Source organism: Pseudophryne corroboree, chromosome 3, assembly GCF_028390025.1.
Source record: "Pseudophryne corroboree isolate aPseCor3 chromosome 3, aPseCor3.hap2, whole genome shotgun sequence".
NCBI lineage: Eukaryota > Metazoa > Chordata > Amphibia > Anura > Myobatrachidae > Pseudophryne > Pseudophryne corroboree.
In genome coordinates, this window is record NC_086446.1 from 500,473,478 (window position 1) to 500,501,428 (window position 27,951).

General features: G+C 46.3%; 1 protein-coding gene across 1 annotated transcript in view; it reads left to right on the forward strand.

Annotated features, from left to right (window-relative positions):
- The window catches only part of TBCD (tubulin folding cofactor D), a 707,681-nt gene that overhangs the window by 623,766 nt on the left and 55,964 nt on the right, over positions 1-27,951 (forward strand). Inside the window, exons 34-35 of the mRNA XM_063961004.1 lie at positions 26,510-26,631; positions 27,719-27,796. Coding sequence (XP_063817074.1) covers positions 26,510-26,631; positions 27,719-27,796 — 200 coding nt within the window. The remainder of the gene's footprint in view (positions 1-26,509; positions 26,632-27,718; positions 27,797-27,951) is intronic.

The window sequence follows — 27,951 nt, forward strand, 5'->3', positions numbered from 1 at the left end:
TTAAAAAAGGTGAGGTTAGACTCCTAAAAGAAAATCATTAAGTCAAGCAACTTGGGTTTGCTTTTCTGGATCTTTAGCAAAGTCCATCTTCCTGACAACGTAGTCTTCAGCAACAGTCTCTTGACTTAAACTTTCTGAACTGTTGTCAATGTCACAATGCTTGATGTTTTTGTTTGATCATTGTTTTTTCAATTGTAAAGCGCAATGGAATTGGCTGCACTATATAAGAAACTGTCAATAAATAACAAATGTCTTTTGTATTTTAGACTTCTGTTTCTCTCAAAGGGGCAGCTGTATTAAGCCCGGAGAAGTGATAAAGCAGTAAAAAAGGGATGGTGATAGCGCACACGTTTGAAAAATGACAGTTAGGAGCTGTTTGGCTGGTGCGTTATCACTTTCCACTTATCAGTGCTTTTTCACTTCTCAAGGCTTAATACATCTGCCTCAAAATCTCTTACTATTATAGACTTCTATTCACACCAATCAGCTTTTGGCTTTTGAATCTCCTTAGGTATACAATATGCTATGTTTTGCAAACTACTCAACATATATTTTCAGTGGCTTGCCGTTTGTTCTAGCAGATGATCTTTATTGTGGCTCAACTTCCAGACTGGTAGTTTCTGGTTCAGAATTGTCTCCGGCTGCTGGTATGACCAATGGCACATATTTTCTCTGCATGTCAAGATCTAGCATTTCCACAACCTGTATTATTTCTTTGAATACAGTGTCCCTTGACTTGACAAGCTTTCTTGTAGTCTGATTTCGCAATCTGTAGCCTTTACTCTCATCACAATATCTGCACATTATGCACTTTATGCATTATAGATTCTGAATCACTTTACTGACTTTGAATCCAGCTTACATGTTCATTCCTTTGGTATGAGGACATAAGCAGTGCTTCCAAATAGTCTCAGATGCTCAACGCTTGGCGTTTTATTTTTGACCATACCTCAGTTGGTGTTATGTCCTATAGGGCAACTGTTTGAGAATGATTCTTTAAGTAGACTACTGTAGAAACAGGTTCTGCCCAAAACTGTATCTCTATGTTTGCATCCTTCAGCATACACCTTGCTTTCTCGACAAGTGTATGGTTTGCTCATTCATTAACTCCATTTTACCCAGGACTATAGCAATGATCTATGCCAGGCCTGGCCAATCTGGGGCTCTCCAGCTGTTGTGAAACTACATGTCCCAGCATGCACTGACACAATTATGCCATTAGGGAATGCTAAAACTGTGGCAGAGCATGCTGGAATGTGTGGTTCTACAGCAGCTGGAGAGCCACAGGTTGGCCAGGCCTGATCTATGCAAATATTGTCAAGAGATGTCCCACTTTCCTATTTATACTCTCCTCCATTGTCAGAACTCAAAACTTTGTCCCAAGTGTATTAAGCCTTAACAAGTGATAAAGTAGAGACAGATAAAGAGTGATAATAAGATTTTACTTACCGATAAATCTATTTCTCGTAGTCCGTAGTGGATGCTGGGGACTCCGTCAGGACCATGGGGATTAGCGGCTCCGCAGGAGACAGGGCACAAAACTAAAGCTTTAGGATCAGGTGGTGTGTACTGGCTCCTCCCCCTATGACCCTCCTCCAAGCCTCAGTTAGGATACTGTGCCCGGACGAGCGTACACAATAAGGAAGGATATTGAATCCCGGGTAAGACTCATACCAGCCACACCAATCACACCGTATAACTTGTGATCTAAACCCAGTTAACAGTATGACAAACGTAGGAGCCTCTGAACAGACGGCTCACAACAATAACAACCCGATTTTTTTGTAACAATAACTATGTACAAGTATTGCAGACAATCCGCACTTGGGATGGGCGCCCAGCATCCACTACGGACTACGAGAAATAGATTTATCGGTAAGTAAAATCTTATTTTCTCTGACGTCCTAAGTGGATGCTGGGGACTCCGTCAGGACCATGGGGATTATACCAAAGCTCCCAAACGGGCGGGAGAGTGCGGATGACTCTGCAGCACCGAGTGAGAGAACTCCAGGTCCTCCTCAGCCAGGGTGTGCCCCTGACCAAGTAGCAGCTCGGCAAAGTTGTAAAACCGAGACCCCTCGGGCAGTCGCCCAAGATGAGCCCACCTTCCTTGTGGAATGGGCATTTATATATTTTGGCTGTGGCAGTCCTGCCACAGAATGTGCAAGCTGAATTGTACTACACATTCAACTAGCAATCGTCTGCTTAGAAGCAAGAGCACCCAGTTTTTTGGGTGCATACAGGATAACAGCAAGTCAGTTTTCCTGACTCCAGCCGTCCTGGAAATCTATATTTTCAGGGCCCTGACAACATCTAGCAACTTGGAGTCCTCCAAGTCTCTAGTAGCCGCAGGTACCACAATAAGCTGGTTCAGATGAAACGCTGACACCACCTTAGGGAGAAACTGGGGACGAGTCCGCAGCTCTGCCCTGTCCGAATGGACAATCAGATATGGGCTTTTGTGAGACAAAGCCGCCAATTCTGACACTCGCCTGGCCGAGGCCAGGGCCAACATCATGGTCACTTTCCATGTGAGATATTTCAAATCCACAGATTTGAGCGGTTTAAACCAACGTGATTTGAGGAATCCCAGGACTACGTTGAGATCCCACAGTGCCACTGGAGGCACAAAAGGGGGTTGTATATGCAGTACTCCCTTGTCAAATTTCTGGACTTCAGGAACTGAAGCCAATTCTTTCTGGAAGAAAATCGACAGGGCCGAAATTTGAACCTTAATGGACCCCAATTTGAGGCCCATAGACACTCCTGTTTGCAGGAAATGCAGGAATCGACCGAGTTGAAATTTCTTCGTGGGGCCTTCCTGGCCTCACACCACGCAACATATTTTCGCCACATGTGGTGATAATGTTGTGCGGTCACCTCCTTCCTGGCTTTGACCAGGGTAGGAATGACCTCTTCCGGAATGCCTTTTTTTTCCTTAGGATCCGGCGTTCAACCGCCATGCCGTCAAACGCACCCGCGGTAAGTCTTGGAACAGACATGGTACTTGCTGAAGCAAGTCCCTTCTTATCGGCAGAGGCCCTGAGTCCTCTGTGAGCATCTTATGAAGTTCCGGGTACCAAGTCCTTCTTGGCCCATCCGGAGCCACGAGTATAGTTCTTACTCCTCTACGTCTTATAATTCTCAGTACCTTTGGTATGAGAAGCAGAGGAGGGAACACATACACCGACTGGTACACCCATGGTGTTACCAGAACGTCCACAGCTATTTCCTGAGGGTCTCTTGACCTGGCGCAATACCTGTCCAGTTTTTTGTTCAGGCGGGACGCCATCATGTCCACCTTTGGTCTTTCCCAACGGTGCACAATCATGTGGAAACAACTTCTCGATGAAGTCCCCACTCTCCCGGGTGGAGGTCGTGCTGAGGAAGTCTGCTTCCCAGTTGTCCACTCCCGGAATGAAAACTGCTGACAGTGCTATCACATGATTTTCCGCCCAGCGAAGAATCCTTGCAGTCTCTGCCATTGTCCTCCTGCTTCTTGTGCCGCCCTGTCTGTTTACGTGGGCGACTGCCGTGATGTTGTCCCACTGGATCAATACCGGCTGACCTTGAAGCAGAGGTCTTGCTAAGCTTAGAGCATTGTAAATTGCTCTTAGCTCCAGTATATTTATGCGGAGAGAAGTCCCCAGACTTGATCACACTCCCTGGAAATTTTTTTTTTTTTTTTTTTCCCTGTGTGACTGCTCCCCAGCCTTTCAAGCTGGAATCCGTGGTCACCAGGACCCAGTCCTGAATGCATAACTGTGGCACTTTAGTAGATGAGCACTCTGCAGCCACCACAGAAGAGACACCCTTGTCCTTGGAGACAGGGTTATCCGCTGATGCATCTGAAGATGCGATCCGGACCATTTGTCCAGCAGATCCCACTGAAAAGTTCTTGCGTGAAATCTGCCGAATGGAATCGCTTCGTAAGAAGCCACCATTTTTCCCAGGACCCTTGTGCAATGATGCACTGACACTTTTCCTGGTTTTTGGAGGTTCCTGACTAGCTCGGATAACTCCCTGGCTTTCTCCTCCGGGAGAAACACCTTTTTCTGGACTGTGTCCAGAATCATCCCTAGGGACAGCAGACATGTCGTCGGAGACAGCTGCGATTTTGGAATATTTAGAATCCACCCGTGCTGTCGTAGAACTACTTGAGATAGTGCTACTCCGACCTCCAACTGTTCTCTGGACCTTGCCCTTATCAGGAGATCGTCCAAGTAAGGGATAATTAAGACGCCTTTTCTTTGAAGAAGAATCATCATTTCGGCCATTACCTTGGTAAAGACCCGGGGTGCCGTGGACAATCCAAACGGCAGCGTCTGAAACTGATAGTGACAGTTTTGTACCACGAACCTGAGGTACCCTTTGTGAGAAGGGCAAATTTGGACATGGAAGGTAAGCATCCTTGATGTCCAGGGACACCATATAGTCCCCTTCTTCCTGGTTCGCTATCACTGCTCTGAGTGACTCCATTTAGAATAGGTCTCACCGAGCCATCTGGCTTCAGTACCACAATATAGTGTGGAATAATACCCCTTTACTTGTTGTAGGAGGGGTACTTTGATTATCACCTGCTGGGAATACAGCTTGTGAATTGTTTCCAATACTGCCTCCCTGTCGGAGGTAGACGTTGGTAAAGCAAACTTCAGGAACCTGCGAGGGGGAGACGTCTCGAATTTCCAATCTGTACCCCTGGGATACTACTTGTAGGATCCAGGGGTCCACTTGCGAGTGAGCCCACTGCGTGCTGAAACTCTTGAGACGACCCCCCACCGCACCTGTTTGTACGGCCCCAGCGTCATGCTGAGGACTTGGCAGAAGCGGTGGAAGGCTTCTGTTCCTGGGAATGGGCTGCCTGCTGCAGTCTTCTTCCCTTACCTCTATCCCTGGGCAGATATTATGGGGACGAAAGGACTGAGGCTGAAAAGACTATGTCTTTTTCTGCTGAGATGTGACTTGGGGTAAAAAAGGTGGATTTTCTAGCTGTTGCCGTGGCCACCAGGTCCGATGGACCGACCCCAAATAACTCCTCCCCTTTATACGGCAATACTTCCATGTGCCGTTTGGAATCTGCATCACCTGACCACTGTCGTGTCCAGAAACATCGTCTGGCAGATATGGACATCGCACTTACTCTTGATGCCAGAGTTTCGCATATATAGAAATGCATCTTTTAAATGCTCTATAGTCAATAAAATACTGTCCCTGTCAAGGGTATCAATATTTCCAGTCAGGGAATCCGACCAAGCCACCCCAGCGCTGCCCATCCAGGCTGAGGCGATCGCTGGTCGCAGTATAACACCAGTATGTGTGTATATACTTTTTAGGATATTTTCCAACCTCCTATCAGTTGGCTCCTTGAGGGCGTCCATATCTGGAGACGGTAACGCCACTTGTTTTTATAAGCGTGTGAGCGCCTTATCCACCCTAAGGTGTGTTTCCCAACGCGCCATAACTTCTGGCGGGAAAAGGTATACCGCCAATAATTTTCTATCGGGGGAAACCCACGCATCATCACACACTTCATTTAATTTATCTGATTCAGGAAAAACCACATGTAGTTTTTTCACACTCCACATAATACCCTTTTTTGTGGTACTTGTAGTATCAGAAATATGTAACATCTCCTTCATTGCCCTTAACAAGTAACGTGTGGCCCTAAAGGAAAATACGTTTGTTTCTTCACCGTCGACACTGGAGTCAGTGTCTGTGTCTGTGTCGACCGACTGAGGTAAAAGGACGTTTTAACGCCCCTGACGGTGTTTTAGACGCCTGGACAGGTACTAATTGGTTTGCCGGCCGTCTCATGTCGTCAACCGACCTTGCAGCGTGTTGACATTATCACGTAATTCCTTAAATAAGCCATCCATTCCGGTGTCGACTCCCTAGAGAGTGACATCACCATTACCGGCAATTGCTCCGCCTCCTCACCAACATCGTCCTCATACATGTCGACACACAAGTACCGACACACAGCACACACACAGGGAATGCTCTGATAGAGGACAGGACCCCACTAGCCCTTTGGGGAGACAGAGGGAGAGTTTGCCAGCACACACCAAAAACGCTATATTATACAGGGACAACCTTTATATAAGTGTTTTTCCCTTATAGCATTTTAATATATATATACATATCGCCAAATAAGTGCCCCCCCTCTCTGTTTTAACCCTGTTTCTGTAGTGCAGTGCAGGGGAGAGCCTGGGAGCCTTCCCACCAGCCTTTCTGTGAGGGAAAATGGCGCTGTGTGCTGAGGAGAATAGGCCCCGCCCCCTTTTCGGCGGGCTTCTTCTCCCGTTTTTCTGAGACCTAGCAGGGGTTAAATACATCCATATAGCCTCCAGGGGCTATATGTGATGTATTTTTAGCCAGAATAAGGTATTATACATTGCTGCCCAGGGCGCCCCCAGCAACGCCCTGCACCCTCCGTGACCGTTGGTGTGAAGTGTGTGACAACAATGGCGCACAGCTGCAGTGCTGTGCGCTACCTTCATGAAGACTGAAAAGCCTTCTGCCGCCGGTTTCTGGACCTTCAATCTTCAGCATCTGCAAGGGGGGTCGGCGGCGCGGCTCCGGGACGAACCCCAGGGTGAGACCTGTGTTCCGACTCCCTCTGGAGCTAATGGTGTCCAGTAGCCCAAGAAGCCAATCCATCCTGCACGCAGGTGAGTTGAACTTCTCTCCCCTAAGTCCCTCGATGCAGTGAGCCTGTTGCCAGCAGGACTCACTGAAAATAAGAAACCTAAAAACTTTTTCTAAGCAGCTCCTTAAGAGAGCCACCTAGATTGCACCCTGCTCGGACGGGCACAAAAACCTAACTGGGGCTTGGAGGAGGGTCATAGGGGGAGGAGCCAGTACACACCACCTGATCCTAAAGCTTTAGTTTTGTGCCCTGTCTCCTGCGGAGCCGCTAATCCCCATGGTCCTGACGGAGTCCCCAGCATCCACTTAGGACGTCAGAGAAAAATGACTAGCAAACCAGCTCCTGTCATTTTTCAAACACATGCTGTGACATGGCAGTTAGGAAACTGATTGGCTGGTCATGTATCACTCTTATCCGTTTCTGCTTTATCACTTGTTTAGGCTTAATACATTTGGTTATTTGCGTCTGCAGCCTGTTTGGTTCTCTTCGAGTCTCTTGTAGTCTGAAATTTTCTTTGCTGCAGATTTCTCCTTTTTGAAGTATACGTGTGTTATTCTTGTGAAGTCATTGCCAGACTTTACTGTCATTGGTGCACACGCTTGAATGTACTATTTCAAGTGGTGTTTTAGCTTTATTGGTTGACTTTAGAAACAGTTGCTGACTCTATTTCCCATTGTGCAGTTTGCACACATGTTTTTTTGTGCTGGTCACTGACATTCCTGTGAGTATCCTGTTCTGCAGCTTTTGAACAGTCATATCTGAGGTGACCAAATTCTCTGTGCAAGAGTTACAGTGACTGCGATTTACTGCTCATCACTGCGTAGCAATAAGATACAATTTCTGGTGACTTGTGATGATTGTCCTGTCCCACTTCTGTTTCTCATAATACATTTTCCACTTACAAATTGAACCCGGTGGCCTCCTTTCTTTAGGACACTAATGACAATAAGTTTGGTTCCCATTTCTGGTGCATAGAATACACTTTGGATTTCCGTGACTTTCGTTCTTGGTTCTTCATCCAGTAATCAAACTTCAATTGTCCCAACTTTAGTGGCTGTGAATGTTTGATTGCCAATTCCCTTGATTGTAACATGGTCACACGCATTTATCTTGGTAAACCACTCCTCATTGCAGCTGAAATGTCTTGTTGCACCTGAATCAGTATACCAAGCATCTTTTCTCTGGCTATCTGTTACCCTTTGGGCCGACTGATCATTGTCTTCACATTTCTGGCTCCACTTTTCTGTGTTTGCAATTAATTGCATTTTGACCTTTATAACACTTGAATTTGAATTTTCTAAACTAACCACTTTGCTTGAAATGCAGTTGTCTTGGCACTATAGTAGGTGCACAGAGTACATGAACCTGTAGTAGCTTTACTCTCACTGTGTCATCAACTTTTTGATGTGAATGCTACAACTAAAAAGTCAAACTCTAGTGGTTGCAATTTCCTCATGTATTTTTACACCAACATACGCTATCTGCATATATACAGACATCATCCTGTCTATATAATCATTTATACTTTATCCATGTAATTTTGTGTTTTACAGTACTCGCCTCAAGTTTACTCCTCATGAGACCTTCATCACTCTTGCAGTGCAGTCCACGTGTCCTAGCTGACCCTTTTCCATGTTTTATGGAGGGGATGCGATTATGTGACCGCCAGTCAGGAGACCGCCGTTCACAATACAGATGCCAGGATCCCAACCCCCGAATATCACGCTGGTCGGCATGCTGACCAACAGGGACTATTCCCACTTGTGGATGTCCACAACACCCATAGAGTGGGAGTAGAACCTGTGGCGAGCCACCTCTGACCTCCCTTCTCAACCCACCTACCATCTCTGACCTCCTTGTACAACCCACCTACCATCTCTGACTTCCCTTTACAACCCACCTACAATCTCTGACCTCCTTGTACAACCCACCTACCATCTGTGACCTCCCTTCACAATCCACTTACCATCTCAAACCTCTCTTTGAAATCCTTCCACTAGTCTGACTTTAAAATGTTTCCTTTAACCTACATCCCAACCTCTGCATCATCGTTAACATATCTTTAGCACATTTGCACCACCATTGACCTATCTTTTCCTCACACCACCATGGACCTCTTATCCTTACTCTCTAACCACCAAAGTCTTTTCTTCCTTACCGTCCTTACACCACCAGTGATTTCTTTCTCAATCCCCGAAAACCAGTGACGTAATATCCCATCTAATCGACTACCAAAACCCTGTACACCATTGACTTCTGCCTGTTACCTACTATGACTGACCTCCCTTGTCATCCTGTTCATCCCCATCATCACTTGCCTTCTAGACCAAAGTCTGAATATAACCACCACCACTGACCTTCTTTTCCAATCCATCCCCAACACTATATCAGACATCTAAAGCCATCCAGTACTGCTGACATACTCCTATAATGGACTATTCTTCCCAACCCTATATTACCTCACACCTCTGTTCTCTCCATGAAACACAATTTCTCTAACGTCCTAAGTGGATGCTGGGGACTCCGTCAGGACCATGGGGTTTAGCGGCTCCGCAGGAGACAGGGCACAATAATAAAAGCTTTAGGATCAGGTGGTGTGCACTGGCTCCTCCCCCTATGACCCTCCTCCAAGCCTCAGTTAGATCTTTGTGCCCGGCCGAGAAGGGTGCAATCTAGGTGGCTCTCCTGAGCTGCTTAGAATAAAAGTTTAATTTAGTTTTTTTATTTTCAGTGAGTCCTGCTGGCAACAGGCTCACTGCTACGAGGGACTTAGGGGAGAGAAGTAAACTCACCTGCGTGCAGGATGGATTTGCTTCTTAGGCTACTGGACACCATTAGCTCCAGAGGGAGTCGGAACACAGGTCTCACCCTGGGGTTCGTCCCGGAGCCGTGCCGCCGACCCCCCTTGCAGATGCCGAAGTTGAAGAGGTCCAGAGGTCCAGAAACAGGCGGCAGAAGACTTTCAGTCTTCATAAGGTAGCGCACAGCACTGCAGCTGTGCGCCATTGTTGTCAGCACACTTCATACCAGCGGTCACTGAGGGTGCAGGGCGCTGGGGGGGGGGCGCCCTGGGCAGCAATGTATTATACCTTTTTTATGGCTAAAATACATCACATATAGCCCTTGAGGCTATATGGATGTATTTAACCCCTGCCAGATCTCACAAACTCCGGGAGAAGAGCCCGCCGTTTTAGGGGGCGGGGCCTATTCTCCTCAGCACACGGCGCCATTTTCCTGCTCAGCTCTGCTGTGAGGAAGGCTCCCAGGCTCTCCCCTGCACTGCACTACAGAAACAGGGTTAAAACAGAGAGGGGGGGCACTTATTTGGCGATATGATTACATATGTGAAAATGCTATAAGGGAAAACACTTGTATAAGGGGTTGTCCCTGTATAATTATAGCGTTTTTGGTGTGTGCTGGCAAACTCTCCCTCTGTCTCCCCAAAGGGCTAGTGGGGTCCTGTCCTCTATCAGAGCATTCCCTGTGTGTGTGCTGTGTGTCGGTACGTGTGTGTCGACATGTAGGAGGACGATGTTGGTGAGGAGGCGGAGCAAATTGCCTGTATTGGTGATGTCACTCTCTAGGGAGTCGACACCGGAATGGATGGCTTATTTAGGAATTACGTGATAATGTCAACACGATGCAAGGTCGGTTGACGACATGAGACGGCCGGCAAACAAATTAGTACCTGTCCAGGCGTCTCAGACACCGTCAGGGGCTTGTAAAAACGCCCATTTACCTCAGTTGGTCGACACAGACACGGACACTGACTTCAGTGTCGACGGTGAAGAAACAAACGTATTTTCCTTTAAGGCCACACGTTACATGTTAAGGGCAATGAAGGAGGTGTTACATATTTCTGATACTACAAGTACCACAAAAAAGGGTATTATGAAGGGTGGGAATAATCTACTTGTAGTTTTTCCTGAATCAGATAAATTAAAGTGTGTGATGATACGTGGGTTTCCTCCGATAGAAAATTATTGGAGGTATATCTTTTCCCGCCAGAAGTGAGGGCGAGTTGGGAAACACACCTTAGGGTGGATAAGGCGCTCACACGCTTATAAAAACAAGTGGCGTTACCGTCTCCAGATACGGCCGCCCTCAAAGAGCCAGCTGATAGGAAGCTGAAAAATATCCTAAAAAGTATATACACACATACTGGTGTTATACTACGACCAGCAATCGCCTCAGCCTGGATGTGCAGCGCTGGGGGGGCTTGGTCGGATTTCCTGACTGAAAATATTGATACCCTTGACAGGAACAATATTTTATTGACTATAGAGCATTTTAAGGATGCATTTCTATATATGCGAGATGCGCAGAGGGATATTTGCATTCTGGCATCAAGAGTAGATGTGATGTCCATATCTGCCAGACGATGTTTATAGACACGACAGTGGTCAGGTGATGCAGATTCCAGACGGCACATGGAAGTATTGCCGTATAAAGGGGCGGTCCATCGGACCTGGTGGCCATGGCAACAGCTGGAAAATCCACTTTTGTTACCCCAAGTCACATCTCAGCAGAAAAGGACACAGTCTTTTCAGTCTCAGTCCTTTCGTACCCAGAAAGGCAGGCGGGCAAAAGGCCAGTCAATCTGCCCAGGGTTAGAGGAAAGGGAAGAAGACTGCAGCAGGCAGCCCATTCCCAGGAACAGAAGTCCTCCACAGCTTCTGCCAAGTCCGCAGCATGACGCTGGGGCCATACAAGCAGACTCAGGTGCGGTGGGGGGTCATCTCAAGAGTTTCAGCACGCAGTGGGCTCACTCGCAAGTGGACTCCTGGATCCTACACGTAGTATCCCAGGTGTACATTGGAAATTCGAGACGTCTTCCCCTCACAAGTTCCTGAAGTCTGCTTTACCAACGTCTCCCTCCGACAGGGAGGCAGTATTGGGAAAAAAATTCACAGGCTGTATTCCCAGCAGGTGATAATCAAAGTACCCCTCCTACAACAAGGGAAGGGGTATTATTCCACACTATATTGTGGTACTGAAGCCAAACGGCTCGGTGAGATCTAAAAGATTTGAACAATTACATACAAGGGTTCAAATCAAGATGGAGTCACTCAGAGCAGTGATAGCGAACCAGGACGATATGGTGTCACTGGATATCAGGGACGCTTACCTACATGTCCAAATTTTGCCCTTCTCACCAAGGGTATCTCAGGTTCGTGGTACAGAACTGTCACTATCAGTTCAGACGCTGCCGTTTGGATTGTCCACGGCACCCCGGGTCTTTACCATGGTAATGGCCGAAATGATGATTCTTCCTAAAAGAAATATGGACGCTTTCCTGATAAGGGCAAGGTCCAGAGAACAGTTGGCGGTCGGAGTAGCACTATCTCAAGTAGTTCTACGACAGCACGAGTGGATTCTAAATATTCCAAAATCGCAGCTTTTTCCGACGACACGTCTAATGTTCCTAGGAATGATTCTGGACACAGTCCAGAAAAGGATGTTTTCTCCCGGAGAAGAAGACCAGGGAGTTATCCGAGCTAGTCAGGAACCTCCTAAAACCAGGAAAAGTATCAGTGCATCATTGCACAAGGGTCCTGTGAAAAATGGTGGTTTCTTACAAAGCGATCCCATTCGGTAGATTTCACGCAAGAACCTTTCAGTGGAATCTGCTGGGAAAATGGTCCGGATCGCATCTTCAGATGCATCAGCGGATAACCCTGTCTCCAAGGACAAGGGTGTTTTCTTCTGCGGTGGCTGCAGAGTGCTCATCTATGAAAGGGCCGCAGATTCGACATTCAGGACTGGGTCCTGGTGACCACGGATGCCAGCCTGAGTGGCTGGGAAGCAGTCACACAAGGAAAAAATTTCCAGGGAGTGTGATCAAGTCTGGAGACTTCTCTCCACATAAATATACTGGAGCTAAGGGCAATTTACAAGGCTCTAAGCTTAGCAAGACCTCTGCTTCAAGGTCAGCCGGTATTGATCCAGTGGGACAACATCACGGCAGTCGCCCACGTAAACAGACAGGGCGGCACATGAAGCAGGAGGGAAATGGCAGAAACTGCAAGGATTCTTCGCTGGGCGAAAAATCATGTGATAACACTCTCAGCAGTGTTCATTCCGGGAGTGGAAAACTGGGAAGCAAACTTCCTCAGCAGGCATAACCTCCACCCGGGAGAGTGGGGACTTCAGCGGGAAGTCTTCCACATGATTGTAAACCGTTGGGAAAAACCAAAGGTGGACATGATGGCGTCCCGCCTGAACAAAAAACTAGACAAATATTGAGCCAGGTCAAGGGACCCTCAGGCAATAGCGGTGGACGCTCTGGTAACACTGTGGGTGTACCAGTCAGGGTATGTGTTCCCTCCTATGCATCTCATACCAAAAGTACTGAGAATCATAAGAAGGAGATGAGTAAGAACGATACTCGTGGTTCCGGATGGGTCAAGAAGGACTTGGTACCCGGAACTTCAAGAGATGCTCACAGAAGAACCGTGGCCTCTACCTTTAAGAAAGGACCTGCTCCAGCAGGGGCCTTGTCTGTTCCAAGACTTACCGCGGCTGCGTTTGACGGCATGGCAGTTGAACGCCGGATCCTGAAAGGGCATTCCAGATGAAGTCATCCCTACCCTGGTCGAAGCCAGGAAGGATGTAACCGCAAAACATTTTCACCGCATTTGGCGAAAATATGTCGCGTGGTGTGAGGCCAAGAAGGTCCCTACAGAGGAATTCCAACTGGGTCGTTTCCTACATTTCCTGAAAACAGGACTGTCTATGGGCCTAAAATTAGGGTTCATTAAGGTTCAAATTTCGACCCTGTCAAAGTTCTTCCAGAAAGAACTGGCTTCAGTGCCTGAAGTTCAGACGTTTGTAAAAGGGGTACTGCATATACAGCCTCCTTTTGTGCCCCCAGTGGCACCTTGGGATCTCAATGTTGTTTTGAGTTTCCTAAAGTCACATTGGTTTGATCCACTCACCACTGTGGAATTAAAATATTTCACATGGAAGGTGAAGATTCTATTAGCCCTGGCTTCAGCCAGGCGTGTGTCAGAATGGGCGGCTTTATCATATAAAAGCCCTTACTTAATTTTTCATTCTGACAGGGCAGAATTGAGGACTCGTCCTCAATTTCTCCTTAAGGTGTTTTCTGTTTTTCACATGAACCAACCTATTGTGGTACCTGCGGCTACTAGGGACTTGGAGGACTCCAAGTTACTTGACGTTGTCAGGGCCCTGAAAATATATGTTTCCAGGACGACTGGAGTCAGAAAATCTGACTCGCTGTTTAGCCTGTATGCACCCAACAAGATGGGTGTTCCTGCTTCTAAGCAGACGATTGCTCGCTGGATTTGTAGTACAATTCAGCTTGCACATTCTGTGGCAGGCTTGCCACAGCCAAAATCAGTAAAAGCCCATTCCACAAGGAAGTGGGCTCATCTTGGCCGGCTGCCCGAGGGGTCTCGGCTTTACAACTTTGCTGAGCTGCTACTTGGTCAGGGGCACACCCTGACTGAGGAGGACCTGGAGTTCTCTCATTCGGTGCTGCAGAGTCATCCACACTCTCCCGCCCATTTGGGAGCTTTGGTATAATCCCCATGGTCCTGACGGAGTCCCCAGCATCCACTTAGGACGTTAGAGAAAATAAGAATTTACTTACCGATAATTCTATTTCTCGTAGTCCGTAGTGGATGCTGGGCGCCCATCCCAAGTGCGGATTGTCTGCAATACTTGTACATAGTTATTGTTCCAAAAATCGGGTTATTCTTGTTGTGAGCCATCTTTTCAGAGGCTCCTTCGTTGTTATCATACTGTTAACTGGGTTCAGATCACAGGTTGTACGGTGTGATTGGTGTGGCTGGTATGAGTCTTACCCGGGATTCAATATCCTTCCTTATTATGCACGCTCGTCCGGGCACAGTATCCTAACTGAGGCTTGGAGGAGGGTCATAGGGGGAGGAGCCAGTGCACACCACCTGATCCTAAAGCTTTTATTATTGTGCCCTGTCTCCTGCGGAGCCGCTAAACCCCATGGTCCTGACGGAGTCCCCAGCATCCACTACGGACTACGAGAAATAGAATTATCGGTAAGTAAATTCTTATTTTAACCTTCTTTCTCAAATCTACTGATCCTAACCCAGCCACTAATGGCTCGCTTTCACTCTTTTTATAATGGTTGGGAACATAGAGCAAATTGACTAGAGCCGGTGGTTCCCAAACATTTTTTATTTTTTTGGCACCGCTAGGCCAAACGTTTCTTATTGAGAAATATAGAAAAAAATATATTAAATTAAGTAAATTGTGTATATATGTCATCCTTAGGTTTAGTTATGTGGTGAGGGACAGGATTTGCTTCTGTTTACCCACTTATTTTTTTTATTGGAAGCCACAAGCACTTGGTATGCCTATTACATTGACCAATAATTTGAATTGGTTGAGGACCACCAACACAGGGCACCCTTGCAAGGGGATCAGTACGTAATCCCGCTGGACGGGATCCCGGCGGTCGAAATCCCGACGCCGGAATCCCGACCACACAATCCCGACAGGTGTGGCGAGCGGAACGCAGCCCCTTGCGGGCATGGTGCCTCGCTGCGCTCGGCACACTATTATACTCTCCCTCTATGGGTGTCGTGGACACCCACGGAGGGAGAATATGTCGGGATTGTGGCGGTCGGGATTCCGGCGTCTGTATTTCGACCGCCGGGATCCCGTCCAGCGGGATGTTGACTGCATCCCCCTGCAAGTGCTTCAAGGCACCCAATTTGGTACCCACTGGACTAGATATTAGAGGACACATGGATATTTATTTTTTTATTTACATGGACTTTCTAAGTTGTCCAATGCTGTATTTACATGATACGAGCTAGAAGTGATTTTTATCCTCCCTTGGACTTTGGGACAAATCAGATCCTGTTGGTTTGGGTGGTCTTTAGGTTGCCGGCTGTCGGGATCCCGGCGCACAGTATACCGGCGCCGGAATCCTGACAGCCGGCATACCAACACTTTTTCTCCCTCTTGGGGGTTCACGACCCTCCTGGAGGGAGAATAGATAGCGTAGCGCGCCACCGTGCCCGCAGCATGCCAAGCGCAGTGACCCCACAAGGGGCTCATTTGCTCTCGCCACGCTGTCGGTATGCCGGCGGTTGGGCTTCCGGCGCCTGTATGCTGGTCGCCGGGAGCGCGGCCACCGGCATACCTTACTACACCCGTTGGTTCTGAGGCTCATGTTGCAAAGTACCAGTGTTTAGTACCAGTGTTTTGTGCATGTACAGGTCCTGCGTTGGACCAACTGGGACTGCAGACGTCAGTATATTGACAGTCTGCAGCTGTTTGGGGGCAGGGAAGGAGCGTGTCACCGCAGTTTTCAGGAGTGCCAAGGCCAGGATCTCAGTCAGAAGACGTATATTTCTCTAACGTCCTAAGTGGATGCTGGGGACTCCGTAAGGACCATGGGGATTAGCGGCTCCGCAGGAGACTGGGCACATCTAAAGAAAGCTTTATGACTAGCTGGTGTGCACTGGCTCCTCCCCCTATGACCCTCCTCCAAGCCTCAGTTAGATTTCTGTGCCCGAACGAGAAGGGTGCAATCTAGGTGGCTCTCCTGAGCTGCTTAGTGAAAAGTTAGTTTTAGGTTTTTTATTTTCAGTGAGTCCTGCTGGCAACAGGCTCACTGCATCGAGGGACTAAGGGGAGAAGAAGCGAACTCACCTGCGTGCAGAGTGGATTGGGCTTCTTAGGCTACTGGACATTAGCTCCAGAGGGACGATCACAGGCCCAGCCTGGATGGGTCCCAGAGCCGCGCCGCCGGCCCCCTTACAGAGCCAGAAGCCTGAAGAGATCCGGAAAATCGGCGGCAGAAGACGTCCTGTCTTCAAAAAGGAAGCGCACAGCACCGCAGCTGTGCGCCATTGCTCTCAGCACACTTCACACTCCGGTCACTGAGGGTGCAGGGCGCTGGGTGGGGGCGCCCTGAGACGCAATAAAAATACCTTAAATGGCAAAAGATGCATCACATATAGCCCCTGGGCTATATGGATGCATTTAACCCATGCCAAAAATACACAAAAAACGGGAGATAAGGCCGCCGATAAGGGGGCGGAGCCTATCTCCTCAGCACACTGGCGCCATTTTCCCTCACAGCTTCGTTGGAGGGAAGCTCCCTGTCTCTCCCCTGCAGTCACTACACTACAGAAAGGGTTAAATAAAGAGAGGGGGGGCACTAATTAGACGCAGTATAAACAATACAGCAGCTATAAGGGGAAAAACACTTATATAAGGTTATCCCTGTATATATATAGCGCTCTGGTGTGTGCTGGCAAACTCTCCCTCTGTCTCCCCAAAGGGCTAGTGGGGTCCTGTCCTCTATCAGAGCATTCCCTGTGTGTGTGCTGTATGTCGGCACGTTGGTGTCGACATGTATGAGGAGAAAAATGATGTGGAGACGGAGCAGATTGCCTGTAATAGTGATGTCACCCCCTAGGGGGTCGACACCTGAGTGGATGAACTGTTGGAAGAATTACGTGACAGTGTCAGCTCTGTATAAAAGACAGTGGTTGACATGAGACAGCCGGCTACTCAGCTTGTGCCTGTCCAGACGTCTCATAGGCCGTCAGGGGCTCTAAAGCGCCCGTTACCTCAGATGGCAGATATAGACGCCGACACGGATACTGACTCCAGTGTCGACGGTGAAGAGACAAATGTGACTTCCAGTAGGGCCACACGTTACATGATTGAGGCAATGAAAAATGTTTTACACATTTCTGATAATACGAGTACCACCAAAAAGGGGTATTATGTTCGGTGAGGAAAAACTACCTGTAGTTTTCCTGAATCTGAGAAATTAAATGAGGTGTGTGATGATGCGTGGGTTTCCCCCGATAACAACTGATAAAAATGTTATTGGCATTATATCCTTTCCCGCCAGAGGTTAGGGTACGTTGGGAAACACCTCCTAGGGTGGATAAAGCGCTCACACGCTGGTAAGAACAAGGGCTCTACCCTCTCCTGAGATGGCCGCCCTTAAGGATCCTGCTGATAGAAAGCAGGAGGATATCCTAAAATGTATTACACACATACTGGTGTTATACTGCGACCAGCAATCGCCTCAGCCTGGATGTGCAGTGCTGGGTTGGCGTGGTCGGATTCCCTGACTGAAAATATTGTTACCCTAGATAGGGACAGTATATTATTGCCTATAGAGCATTTTAAAGATGCATTTCTATGTATGCGTGATGCACAGCGGAATATTTGCCGACTGGCATCAAGTCTAAGTGCGTTGTCCATTTCTACCAGTAGAGGGTTGTGGTCAGGTGATGCGTATTCCAAACGGCATTTGGAAGTATTGCCTTATTAAGGGGAGGAGTTATTTGGGGTCGGTCTTTCAGACCTGGTGGCCACGGCAACAGCTGAGAAATCCATGTTTGTACCCCAGGTCGCCTCTCATCATGAGAAGACGCCGTATTATCAGGCGCAGTCTTTTCGTGGACAAGCGGGCAAAAGGTTCCTCTTTTCTGCCCCGTGACAGAGGGAGAGGAAAAAGGCTGCAGAAATCAGCCAGTTCCCAGGAACAGAAACCCTCTCCCGCCTCTGCCAAGCCCTCAGTATGACGCTGGGGCTTTACAAGCAGAATCAGGCACGGTGGGGGGCCCGTCTCAATGAATTTCAGCGCGCAGTGGGCTCACTCGCAAGTAGACCCCTGGATCCTTCAGGTGATATCTCAGGGGTACAAATTAGAATTCGAGACGTCTCCCCCTCGCCGTTTCCTAAAGTCGGCTTTACCGATGTCTCCTTCTGACAGGGAGATAGTTTTGGAAGCCATTCACAAGCTGTATTCCCAGCAGGTGATAATCAAGGTACCCCTCCTGCAACAGGGAACGGGGTATTATTCCACACTGTTGTGGTACCAAAGCCGGACGGCTTGGTGAGACCGATTATAAATCTAAAATCTTTGAACACTTACATACAGAGGTTCAAATTCAAGATTGAGTCACTCAGAGCAGTGATTGCAAACCTGGAAGAAGGGGACTACATGATGTCTCGGGACATCAAGGATGCTTACCTTCATGTAAAAAATTTACCCTTCTCATCAAGGGTACCTCAGGTTTATGGTACAGAACTGTCACTATCAGTTCAGACGCTGCCGTATGGATGGTCCACGGCACCCCGGGTCTTTACCAAGGTAATGGCCGAAATTATGATATTCCTTCGAAGGAAGGGAATATTAGTTATCCCTTACTTGGACGATTCCCTGATAAGGGTAAGATCCAGGGAACAGTTGGAGGTCGGTGTAGCACTATCTCATGTAGTGTTGCGGCAGCACGATTGGATTCTCAATATTCCAAAATCGCAGCTGGTTCCGACGACTTGTCTTCTGTTCCTAGGGATGATCCTGGACACAGTCCAGAAAAAGGTGTTTCTCCCGGAGGAGAAAGCCAGGGAGTTATCCGAGATAGTCAGGAACCTCCTAAAACCGAGCCAAGTCTCAGTGCATCAATGCACAAGGGTTCTGGGTATAATGGTGGCTTCCTACGAAGCAATCCCATTCGGCAGATTCCACGCAAGAACTTTCCAGTGGGACCTGCTGGACAAATGGTCCGGGTCGCATCTTCAGATGCATCAGCGGATAACCCTGTCACCAAGGACAAGGGTGTCCCTCCTGTGGTGGTTGCAGAGTGCTCACCTTCTAGAGGGCCGCAGATTCGGCATTCAGGACTGGGTCCTGGTGACCACGGATGCCAGCCTGCGAGGCTGGGGAGCAGTCACACAGGGAAGGAATATCCAGGGCTTATAGTCTAGCCTGGAGACGTCACTTCACATAAATATCCTGAAGCTAAGGGCCATTTACAATGCTCTAAGCTTAGCAAGACCTCTGCTTCAAGGTCAGCCGGTGTTGATCCAGTCGGACAACATCACGGCAGTCACCAACGTAAACAAACAAGGGTGTCACAAGAAGCAGGAGGGCAATGGCAGAAGCTGCAAGGATTCTTCGCTGGGCGGAAAACCATGTGATAGCACTGTCAGCAGTATTCATTCCGGGAGTGGACAACTGGGAAGCAGACTTCCTCAACACGACCTCCACCCGGGAGAGTGGGGACTTCACCCAGAAGTCTTCCACATGATTATAAACCGTTGGGAAAAACTCGACAGGTATTGCGCCAGGTCAAGGGACCCTCGGGAAATAGCTGTAGACGCTCTGGTAACACCGTGGGTGTACCAGTCAGTGTATGTGTTCCCTCCTCTGCCTCTCATACCCAAGGTACTGAGATTGATAAGATGGAGAGGAGTAAGCACTATATTCGTGGCTCCGGATTGGCCAAGAAGAAATTGGTAATCGGAACTTCAAGAGATGCTCACGGAGGATCCGTGACCTCTACCTCTAAGAAGGGACCTGCTCCAGCATGGACCCTGTCTGTTCCAAGACTTACCGCGGCTGCGTTTGACGGCATGGCGGTTGAACGCCGGATCCTGAAGGAAAAAAGGCATTCCGGATGAAGTCATCCCTATCCTGATCAAAGCCAGGAAGGATGTAACCGCAAAACATTATCACCGCATTTGGCGACAATATGTTGCGTGGTGCGAGGCCAGTAAGGCCCGACGGAGGAAATTCAACTGGGTCGATTCCTACATTTCCTGCAAACAGGAGTGTCTATGGGCCTGAAATTGGGGTCCATTAAGGTTCAAATTTCGGCCCTGTCAATTTTCTTCCAAAAAGAACTAGCTTCAGTCCCTGAAGTTCAGACGTTTGTAAAAGGGGTACTGCATATACAGCCTCCTTTTGTGCCTCCAGTGGCACTTTGGGATCTCAATGTAGGTTTTGGGTTCCAAAAGTCACATTGGGTTGAACCACTTAAATCTGTGGAGTTAAAATATCTCACATGGAAAGTGGTCATGCTGTTGGCCCTGGCGGGGTCAGGCGCGTTTCAGAATTGGCGGCTTTATCCTGTAAAAGCCCTTATCTGATTTTCCATTCGGACAGGGGGAATTGAGGACTCGTCCTCAGTTTCTCCCTAAGGTGGTTTCAGCGTTTCACCTGAACCAACCTATTGTGGTGCCTGCGGCTACTAGGGACTTGGAGGACTCCAAGTTGCTAGATGTTGTCAGGGCCCTGAAAATATCCAGGACGGCTGGAGTCAGGAAAACTGACTCGCTGTTTATCCTGTATGCACCCAACAAGCTGGGTGCTCCTGCTTCTAAGCAGACTATTGCTCGTTGGATTTGTAGTACAATTCAGCTTGCACATTCTGTGGCAGGCCTGCCACAGCCCAAAAAAAATAATCTGTAAATGCCCACTCCACAAGGAAGGTGGGCTCATCTTGGGCGGTTGCCCGAGGGGTCTCGGCTTTACAACTTTGCCGAGCAGCTACTTGGTCAGGAGCAAATACGTTTGTAAAATTCTACAAAATTGATACCCTGGCTGAGGAGGACCTGGAGTTTCTCTCAATTGGTGCTGCAGAGTCATCCGCACTCTCCCGCCCGTTTGGGAGCTTTGGTATAATCCCCATGGTCCTTACGGAGTCCCCAGCATCCACTTAGGACGTTAGAGAAAATAAGAATTTACTTACCGATAATTCTATTTCTCGTAGTCCGTAGTGGATGCTGGGCGCCCATCCCAAGTGCGGATTGTCTGCAATACTGGTACATAGTTATTGTTACCAAAAAGATCATGTTATTGCTGTAGTGAGCCATCTTTTCTAGAGGCTCCTCTGTTATCATGCTGTTAACTGGGTTCAGATCACAAGTTATACGGTGTGATTGGTGTGGCTGGTATGAGTCTTACCCGGGATTCAAGATCCTTCCTTATTGTGTACGCTCGTCCGGGCACAGTATCCTAACTGAGGCTTGGAGGAGGGTCATGGGGGGAGGAGCCAGTGCACACCAGGTAGTCCTAAAGCTTTCTTTAGATGTGCCCAGTCTCCTGCGGAGCCGCTAATCCCCATGGTCCTTACGGAGTCCCCAGCATCCACTACGGACTACGAGAAATAGAATTATCGGTAAGTAAATTCTTATTTTTCTTGCCTCTATGTAGGAACTGCAGCAACCAGCCTGATGGTGTCGCAGGTGATCCGATGCTGCATCCTTGGACGCAGCATGGATCGCTAATGCATGCAGAAGGAGCCTGCTTATACAGATACCTCCTGCTGCATTACCATATCATAGAATTGCTGCTGCTTCAGCGAAGCTCATTCCAACCAAATCTAAATTGGGTCCATTGTGGCAGGGGATGTTATTGACGTCGATACTTTGTAGGTCCACCATGTGTAGTGATTACTGCAGACAGCCGTCTTGGCAAACTGTCCATAAGTTCCTGGACAACAGCAGGTGGTATGTTTTGCCATTCCACCTTAAGTACAGTGACCAAATGCGACAAAGGTCAAGTCGGCCTACGCCACACCCGTCACTCCAATACGTCCCAGAGATTCTTAATGGTGTTAAGATCTGGACTCCGAACTGGCCAGTCCATCCAGGTTACTGAATGTTCTGTATACCAGTCCATTGTCACCCTGGAAACATGACATCGCCCTGTCTATGATGATCCCTTTTTCAAACTCTGTTATCTCTTTCTGGCAAGCCATTTCATTGGAAAAGGATCTAAGCTGCGCCCCTCTACCCGTTTTATACCTTCACGAACACGTCTCCTGCAGGAGCACACCATTTTGCTTTCTTTTGTGATAAGTGTATGCCAGTGTCGGGATGCAGTCAACAATAACAATGCTGACAGTTATGCTATCGACATTGGTCAAATGTAGGCAGACATGATGAGAGGTGAAATGTTGACATTGTCAGAATGTCGACATTAGGGTTAGGCTGCGGGGGAGGTTAGCGATTGTGATTAGGAGAAACATCAAATTTTATAGCAGATAATAACCACTTGGCCCATCTAGTTTGCCCTTAACACATGTACTGTACATGCACACACTTACACACTAGGGTTAATTTTATTGTCAGGAGCCAATTAACTTACCAGTATATTTTTGGATCATTGAAGGAAATATATGCAAGCACTGGGAAAATATACAAACTCCACACATGGCCATGGTGTGAATCGAATCCATGACCTCAGTGCTGTGAGGCAGTAATGCTAACCATTAAACCAGGCATGTCCAAGCTGTGGCCCTCCAGCTGTTGTGAAACTACATAACCCAGCATGCCTTGACACAGTTTTGCTGTCAGAGAATGCTAAAGCTGTGTCAGGGCATGCTGGGATGTGTAGTTTCACAACAGCTGGAGGGCCGCAGTTTGGACATGCCTGCATTACACCATCCATACTGATTAAGGATAGCAGTGAAGACCTTACTGCAACATGTGAGGATCAGAGCCAGAAGGGATGGTCACATGACCGCCGGGACCCAGAAGACGCCTCTGCAACTGCTGTGGGCCGTCAGGAGGCAGGTGGAGACACCACTGGGCCACCAGGGCAAAATGTGTACATTCTTAATTGTCAATGTTGACATGGCTATTGTAAATATTATGACAGCATCAACTTGAATGTGGACAGCTTGATGTCAAAAAGTCGACAGTAACAGTGTTGTCATTCATAATGTTGACACCACAATGTCATCAGTTTTTATTCCAATATTATTAAAAGGTTGACAGGCAGCATGTCGATCCAGGTCAGTGACGTTCAAGTTACTCCACGAAGAGAGCAGCTTTGCTGCTAAAACTGTGTCCTACAGAGTGTATGGCACTTTTAGGAGACAGGGGCCCACAAAGAAACTACTTCTTGGTTATTTTAGTTTTCTTTGGATAGTTTAGGCATTGCTGCCTTTTCTGTTTTGAGTTTTCTTAGTGACTTCCATTCCCGGATTGACATTGTAATGTAATTTCCTATGTATCAGCAAATAGAAATGTACAGGGTGCACTTGTCCTGTACTGCAGCCCAAATCTTTCTGTTTAAGAAGTAGAAAAAATAACCTGAGTGCATTTTTCTGTCAAATAGGAGACCATGTTGGAGCATTAAGAGGGAAATAGTTTCCAAGTGAAGTCCATACAGGTTCCTGGCTGTCGCTCTGTACAGAGGGGGGAGAGTTGCAAACTATCCATTGGGGATGACTGCGGTAAACACCCGTGGCCTGGTGCCATGTTTAATGTACTGCTCCTCCACTGGAGTATGGAAATGAAATCTGGCTGCTCCTTGCCAGGACATGACTCTTCTTTCACAATTGTTTTTAAGTGGGTTTACATTATATTTCTGTTTTCCATAAACCGTTGTGTGATTAGCTATGTGAAACCAGCCATCTCCATCGGCTGCTTTTCATCTAAGAATTTCTGAGTTAAAAAAAAGTCCCTGGCAATATTAAAGGGGAAAGAAAAATTGATGGGAAGGTTTGGCACCAGTGCCAAAATATAGTATTTTATTACTTGACCTGGGAGCTCTGTACTGCACTTCATACCAGAGTGGGGGGAGCAGTTCTCTGAAGTGTTCCCAGCGACTGGTCCTTGCTAGCATCTAAAAGGTAAAAATCCGGTTACTATGGGGGTGGGATAAGTCTTAGATTTTTTTTCAGAGTAGAAGCTGAAAAGAACACAACAAACAAACAATATAGTGCCTTATAATGTATGTAAAGCGGATGTGTTGTTTACACACAGTGGTGACATGAACCATTATTAGTTAGATGCAGCATCTCCACTTTTAGGAACTATTGACATCACTGTGGAAAAATAGACCCAGTAGGAATAAATGGTTGAGTGATTTTGTGAATCAGAGATGTCACTGGTTTCTAGCAGACTCGTATGCTTCATTCTCAGGAATAAAGACCAATTCTGCACCAAAAATACAGCAATCTAATATAATGTGGTAGGTAATTGATTAAGTTAAACACTTATATGGCCTAAATAGTGATTTCTCTTATAATGAGTTTTTTAGTTAAGGGCTGCTATCTATGTAGCTCTGAGACTAGTTATTTCTTCTTGTTCTCTTTGATATGGGCTCATTCTCAGTAATATAAATTAGCCTAGAGTGCACAATGGCTGCCTCCACTTTCTGTAAGGTCTATATTGTTGCTGGTGCCTCTCAGATATAGCACGTTACTGTATTTCTAATCATACCTTCATTTCCAGTGATTTTTTTACGTTACTAGATCACTTTATACAAACCATCATTTTTCGCTTTCACCCTTTAAGTCTTCAAATAGATCCCCTTATAGTAGTGAAGTAATTACAGTACATAACAGAAATGTTTCTCCATCAACCTCCACTTTATATCAAATATATTTAATTGTGCTAAACTGATTTTTTACTTATTTTTTTTTTTTATATATAGTTGCTAACTTTAGTGTCTTACTGTTAGCTATTATTTATAATTAACATACGTTCTGTGCGGAGAGATGTAATCCGTATACTATTTATGGTATAAATACAAGCTTTGATCACATTTGGAAAGCCTAGCACGTGTGTGTGTGTGTGTGTGTGTATATATATATATATATATATATATATATATATATATATAATATATGTGTGTGTATGTATATGTGTATATATATATATATATATATATATATAAAAACAAAGAGAGAGAGAGAGAAACTCCCATTATCAGGGGTATACAATTGATGGTTATACATCGACGCCAGACTGGCAGCAGTTATAATGACGACATTACGGTTAGGCTTTGGTTTAGAGATTAGATACCTTACAAATATATTATCAACATTATTTTATCAGTGTTGACATATCTGTCAACATTATCACTATGTCGACATGGTCACTATCGACATAATATAAATTATCAGGCAAATAAGGAAGGGAGATAATTTTAACATACATGAGTCCCACATCTTGGAGAAGAGAATGAGATGAATTGTGGAGGATTTTGGACATGAACTTCATTTAGTAAACATGCCATATTCTGGTAGTTGTCACCTGCATCACCTGTGTGTTTGGTTGTCTCCAGTCTGCTGGCAAGTGAGTGGCATATGCCTGCAGACACAATATGGCAAATCAGTCTGGCTCGATGAGGGGCCAGGAATCCTTGCTGGGAGAAGAAAAACCTGGGAGTATTGAACCTTCTTCAACATCTACTGTCGACATCTGGATTTCTTTTAAGTCTGGAGAGATATAAAGTGGATGGATATAAAGTACCAGCCACTCCGCTCCTAACTTCCATGTTACAGACTGTGTTTGAAAATTGACAAGAGCTGGTTGGTTGGTACTCTAGCGTCTATATACTAAGCCTTGTTGAGAGAGAGAGAGAGAGAGAGAAAGTATCAGCCAATCAGCTCCTGATTGAAAGTTTACAGTTAGGTTCTGGTTGGTTGATACTTTATCTCTGTCCAAGGCTTAGTACATAGGTCACTTTATCTCTCTTCAAGGTTTAGTACATAGACCACTTAGTTCCAGAGAAAAAATAGTTTGAGTCCATGCTCTTTCCTGTGCACGTAAAATATGGAGCTAGCGTCAACATTGGATCCCCACCTATCATTCATGTCCTTCCCATTCCACTTCTTTGTTGTTATCTGTCACCAAAGTTTTACTGCCTGGTTTGCGCCCTTTCTTTCCATAGACCTACCATGTTATAGGAGAATATCCCAATCAAGAATCCTAATGACACTTCCGCCTGTAAACGCCTCACACTTACTTCCTCCTGTGGTCTATCCCAGTGGGCATTATGCTTCATTATCTTCTCCAATGCAGCTGTTCTGCTGTCTGGCCACAACCTTATCTTTTTATGGAACTATTATCAAGAAATACTTTGTTGTTTAATCCTGCTATTCAAAACAGCAGAAAGCTAAATACTGTAACGGGTTAAACTAGAGGCATAGCTCAAGACAGACTAACTATGGTGATGATAATGCAGATAACAGATTACATAATTACTGAGTCACACACTTATAGTATTGTCCCAATATGACCTGTACTCACACATAACATGCTGATTGCTTCCACCTTTCTTCTTTATAGGTAAGATACTCAGCCCAGAGTCTCTTTGAATACTTGCGGACCATCCAGAGCGATGTGGAGGCCTTGGAATCTTTCTCCAAGACCTTGCTCCGGGTCTTCAGGGACAACCAGCATAATGATCGGTATTGCATTAAGGTTTACTTGAATTGATGTTATAAACTTGGCAAAACGTGGCTGTCTAGCTGCATTTAAATTGTACTTGGAGTTCTAAAATAGCTCTAACTCCACTGCGTGTCTAATCCAGGGATAAAGCCTTCACATATGGAGAATACTACATTAAAAATTGTGTAGCTCATTTATCTCACATTTCGCAGAATGTCACAAACTATAATTATGCTCTTCAGTAGAAATGTGTGATGCGGTTCTATAATAATGGTGAGCATTGCCATTCCAGATGCTAAAATACAGACTGCTTCATCAGTAATTGGTGACTTAGCTGAAATGAAACAATGCTTATTATTAGGGTATACAGCTTGAGTATGCCATATCCAAAATGCTTTCGACCAGAAGTATTTTGGATATCGGATTTTTTCGGATTTTGGAATAATTGCACACCATAATGAGATATCATGGCGATGGGACCCAAGTTTAAGCACGGACTGCATCTGTGTTTCATATACACCATGGGTCTTCAACCTGTGGCCCTCCAGCTGCTGTGGAACTATACAGCCCAGCATCCCTTGCCACAGTTTTCTATTAAGGTATGCTAAAACTGAGGCAAGGCATGCTGGGATGTATAGTTCCACAGCAGCTGGAGGGCCGCAGGTTGAAGACCCATGGTATACACCTTATACACACGGCCTGAAGGTAATTTTAGCCAATATTTTTAATACCTTTGTGCATTAAACAAAGTTTGTGTACATACAATTCATTTATGTTTCATATTCACCTTATACACACAGCCTGAAGGTCATTTAATACAATATTTCTAATAACTTTGTGTATTATACAAAGTTTGTGTACGTTGAGCCATCAGAAAAAGTTTTCACTATCTCAGTCTCACGTGAAAAATTCCTCAACCTGTATTGTATTGTGTCTGTGATTCCAGGTTACATTTCTGTACCATTCAGTGTTATATCTGCCTCTTTTAATGGTTCCACATTGGTATATGTGTTGGACCGTCAACATATATTCCTTTTCTGTAAATACTGACATTTTACATGCTGCGTATTTAAATAAATATCTTTTATTTTTATTTTTCATATCAAGAGTTTCCATTCCTCTTTTGAAGATGCTGGACCAAATGTTGGCCAATAGCTGTTTTGAGATCTTCACACAGGAGGAAGAGTAAATACATTTGTTTTATTATACATCCCTGTACACCTAGCCTTAATCTAGTTTATAATGTGTGTGTGTGTGTGTGTGTGTGTGTGTGTGTGTGTGTGTGTGTGTGTGTGTGTGTGTGTGTGTGTGTGTGTGTGTGTGTGTGTGTGTGTGTGTGT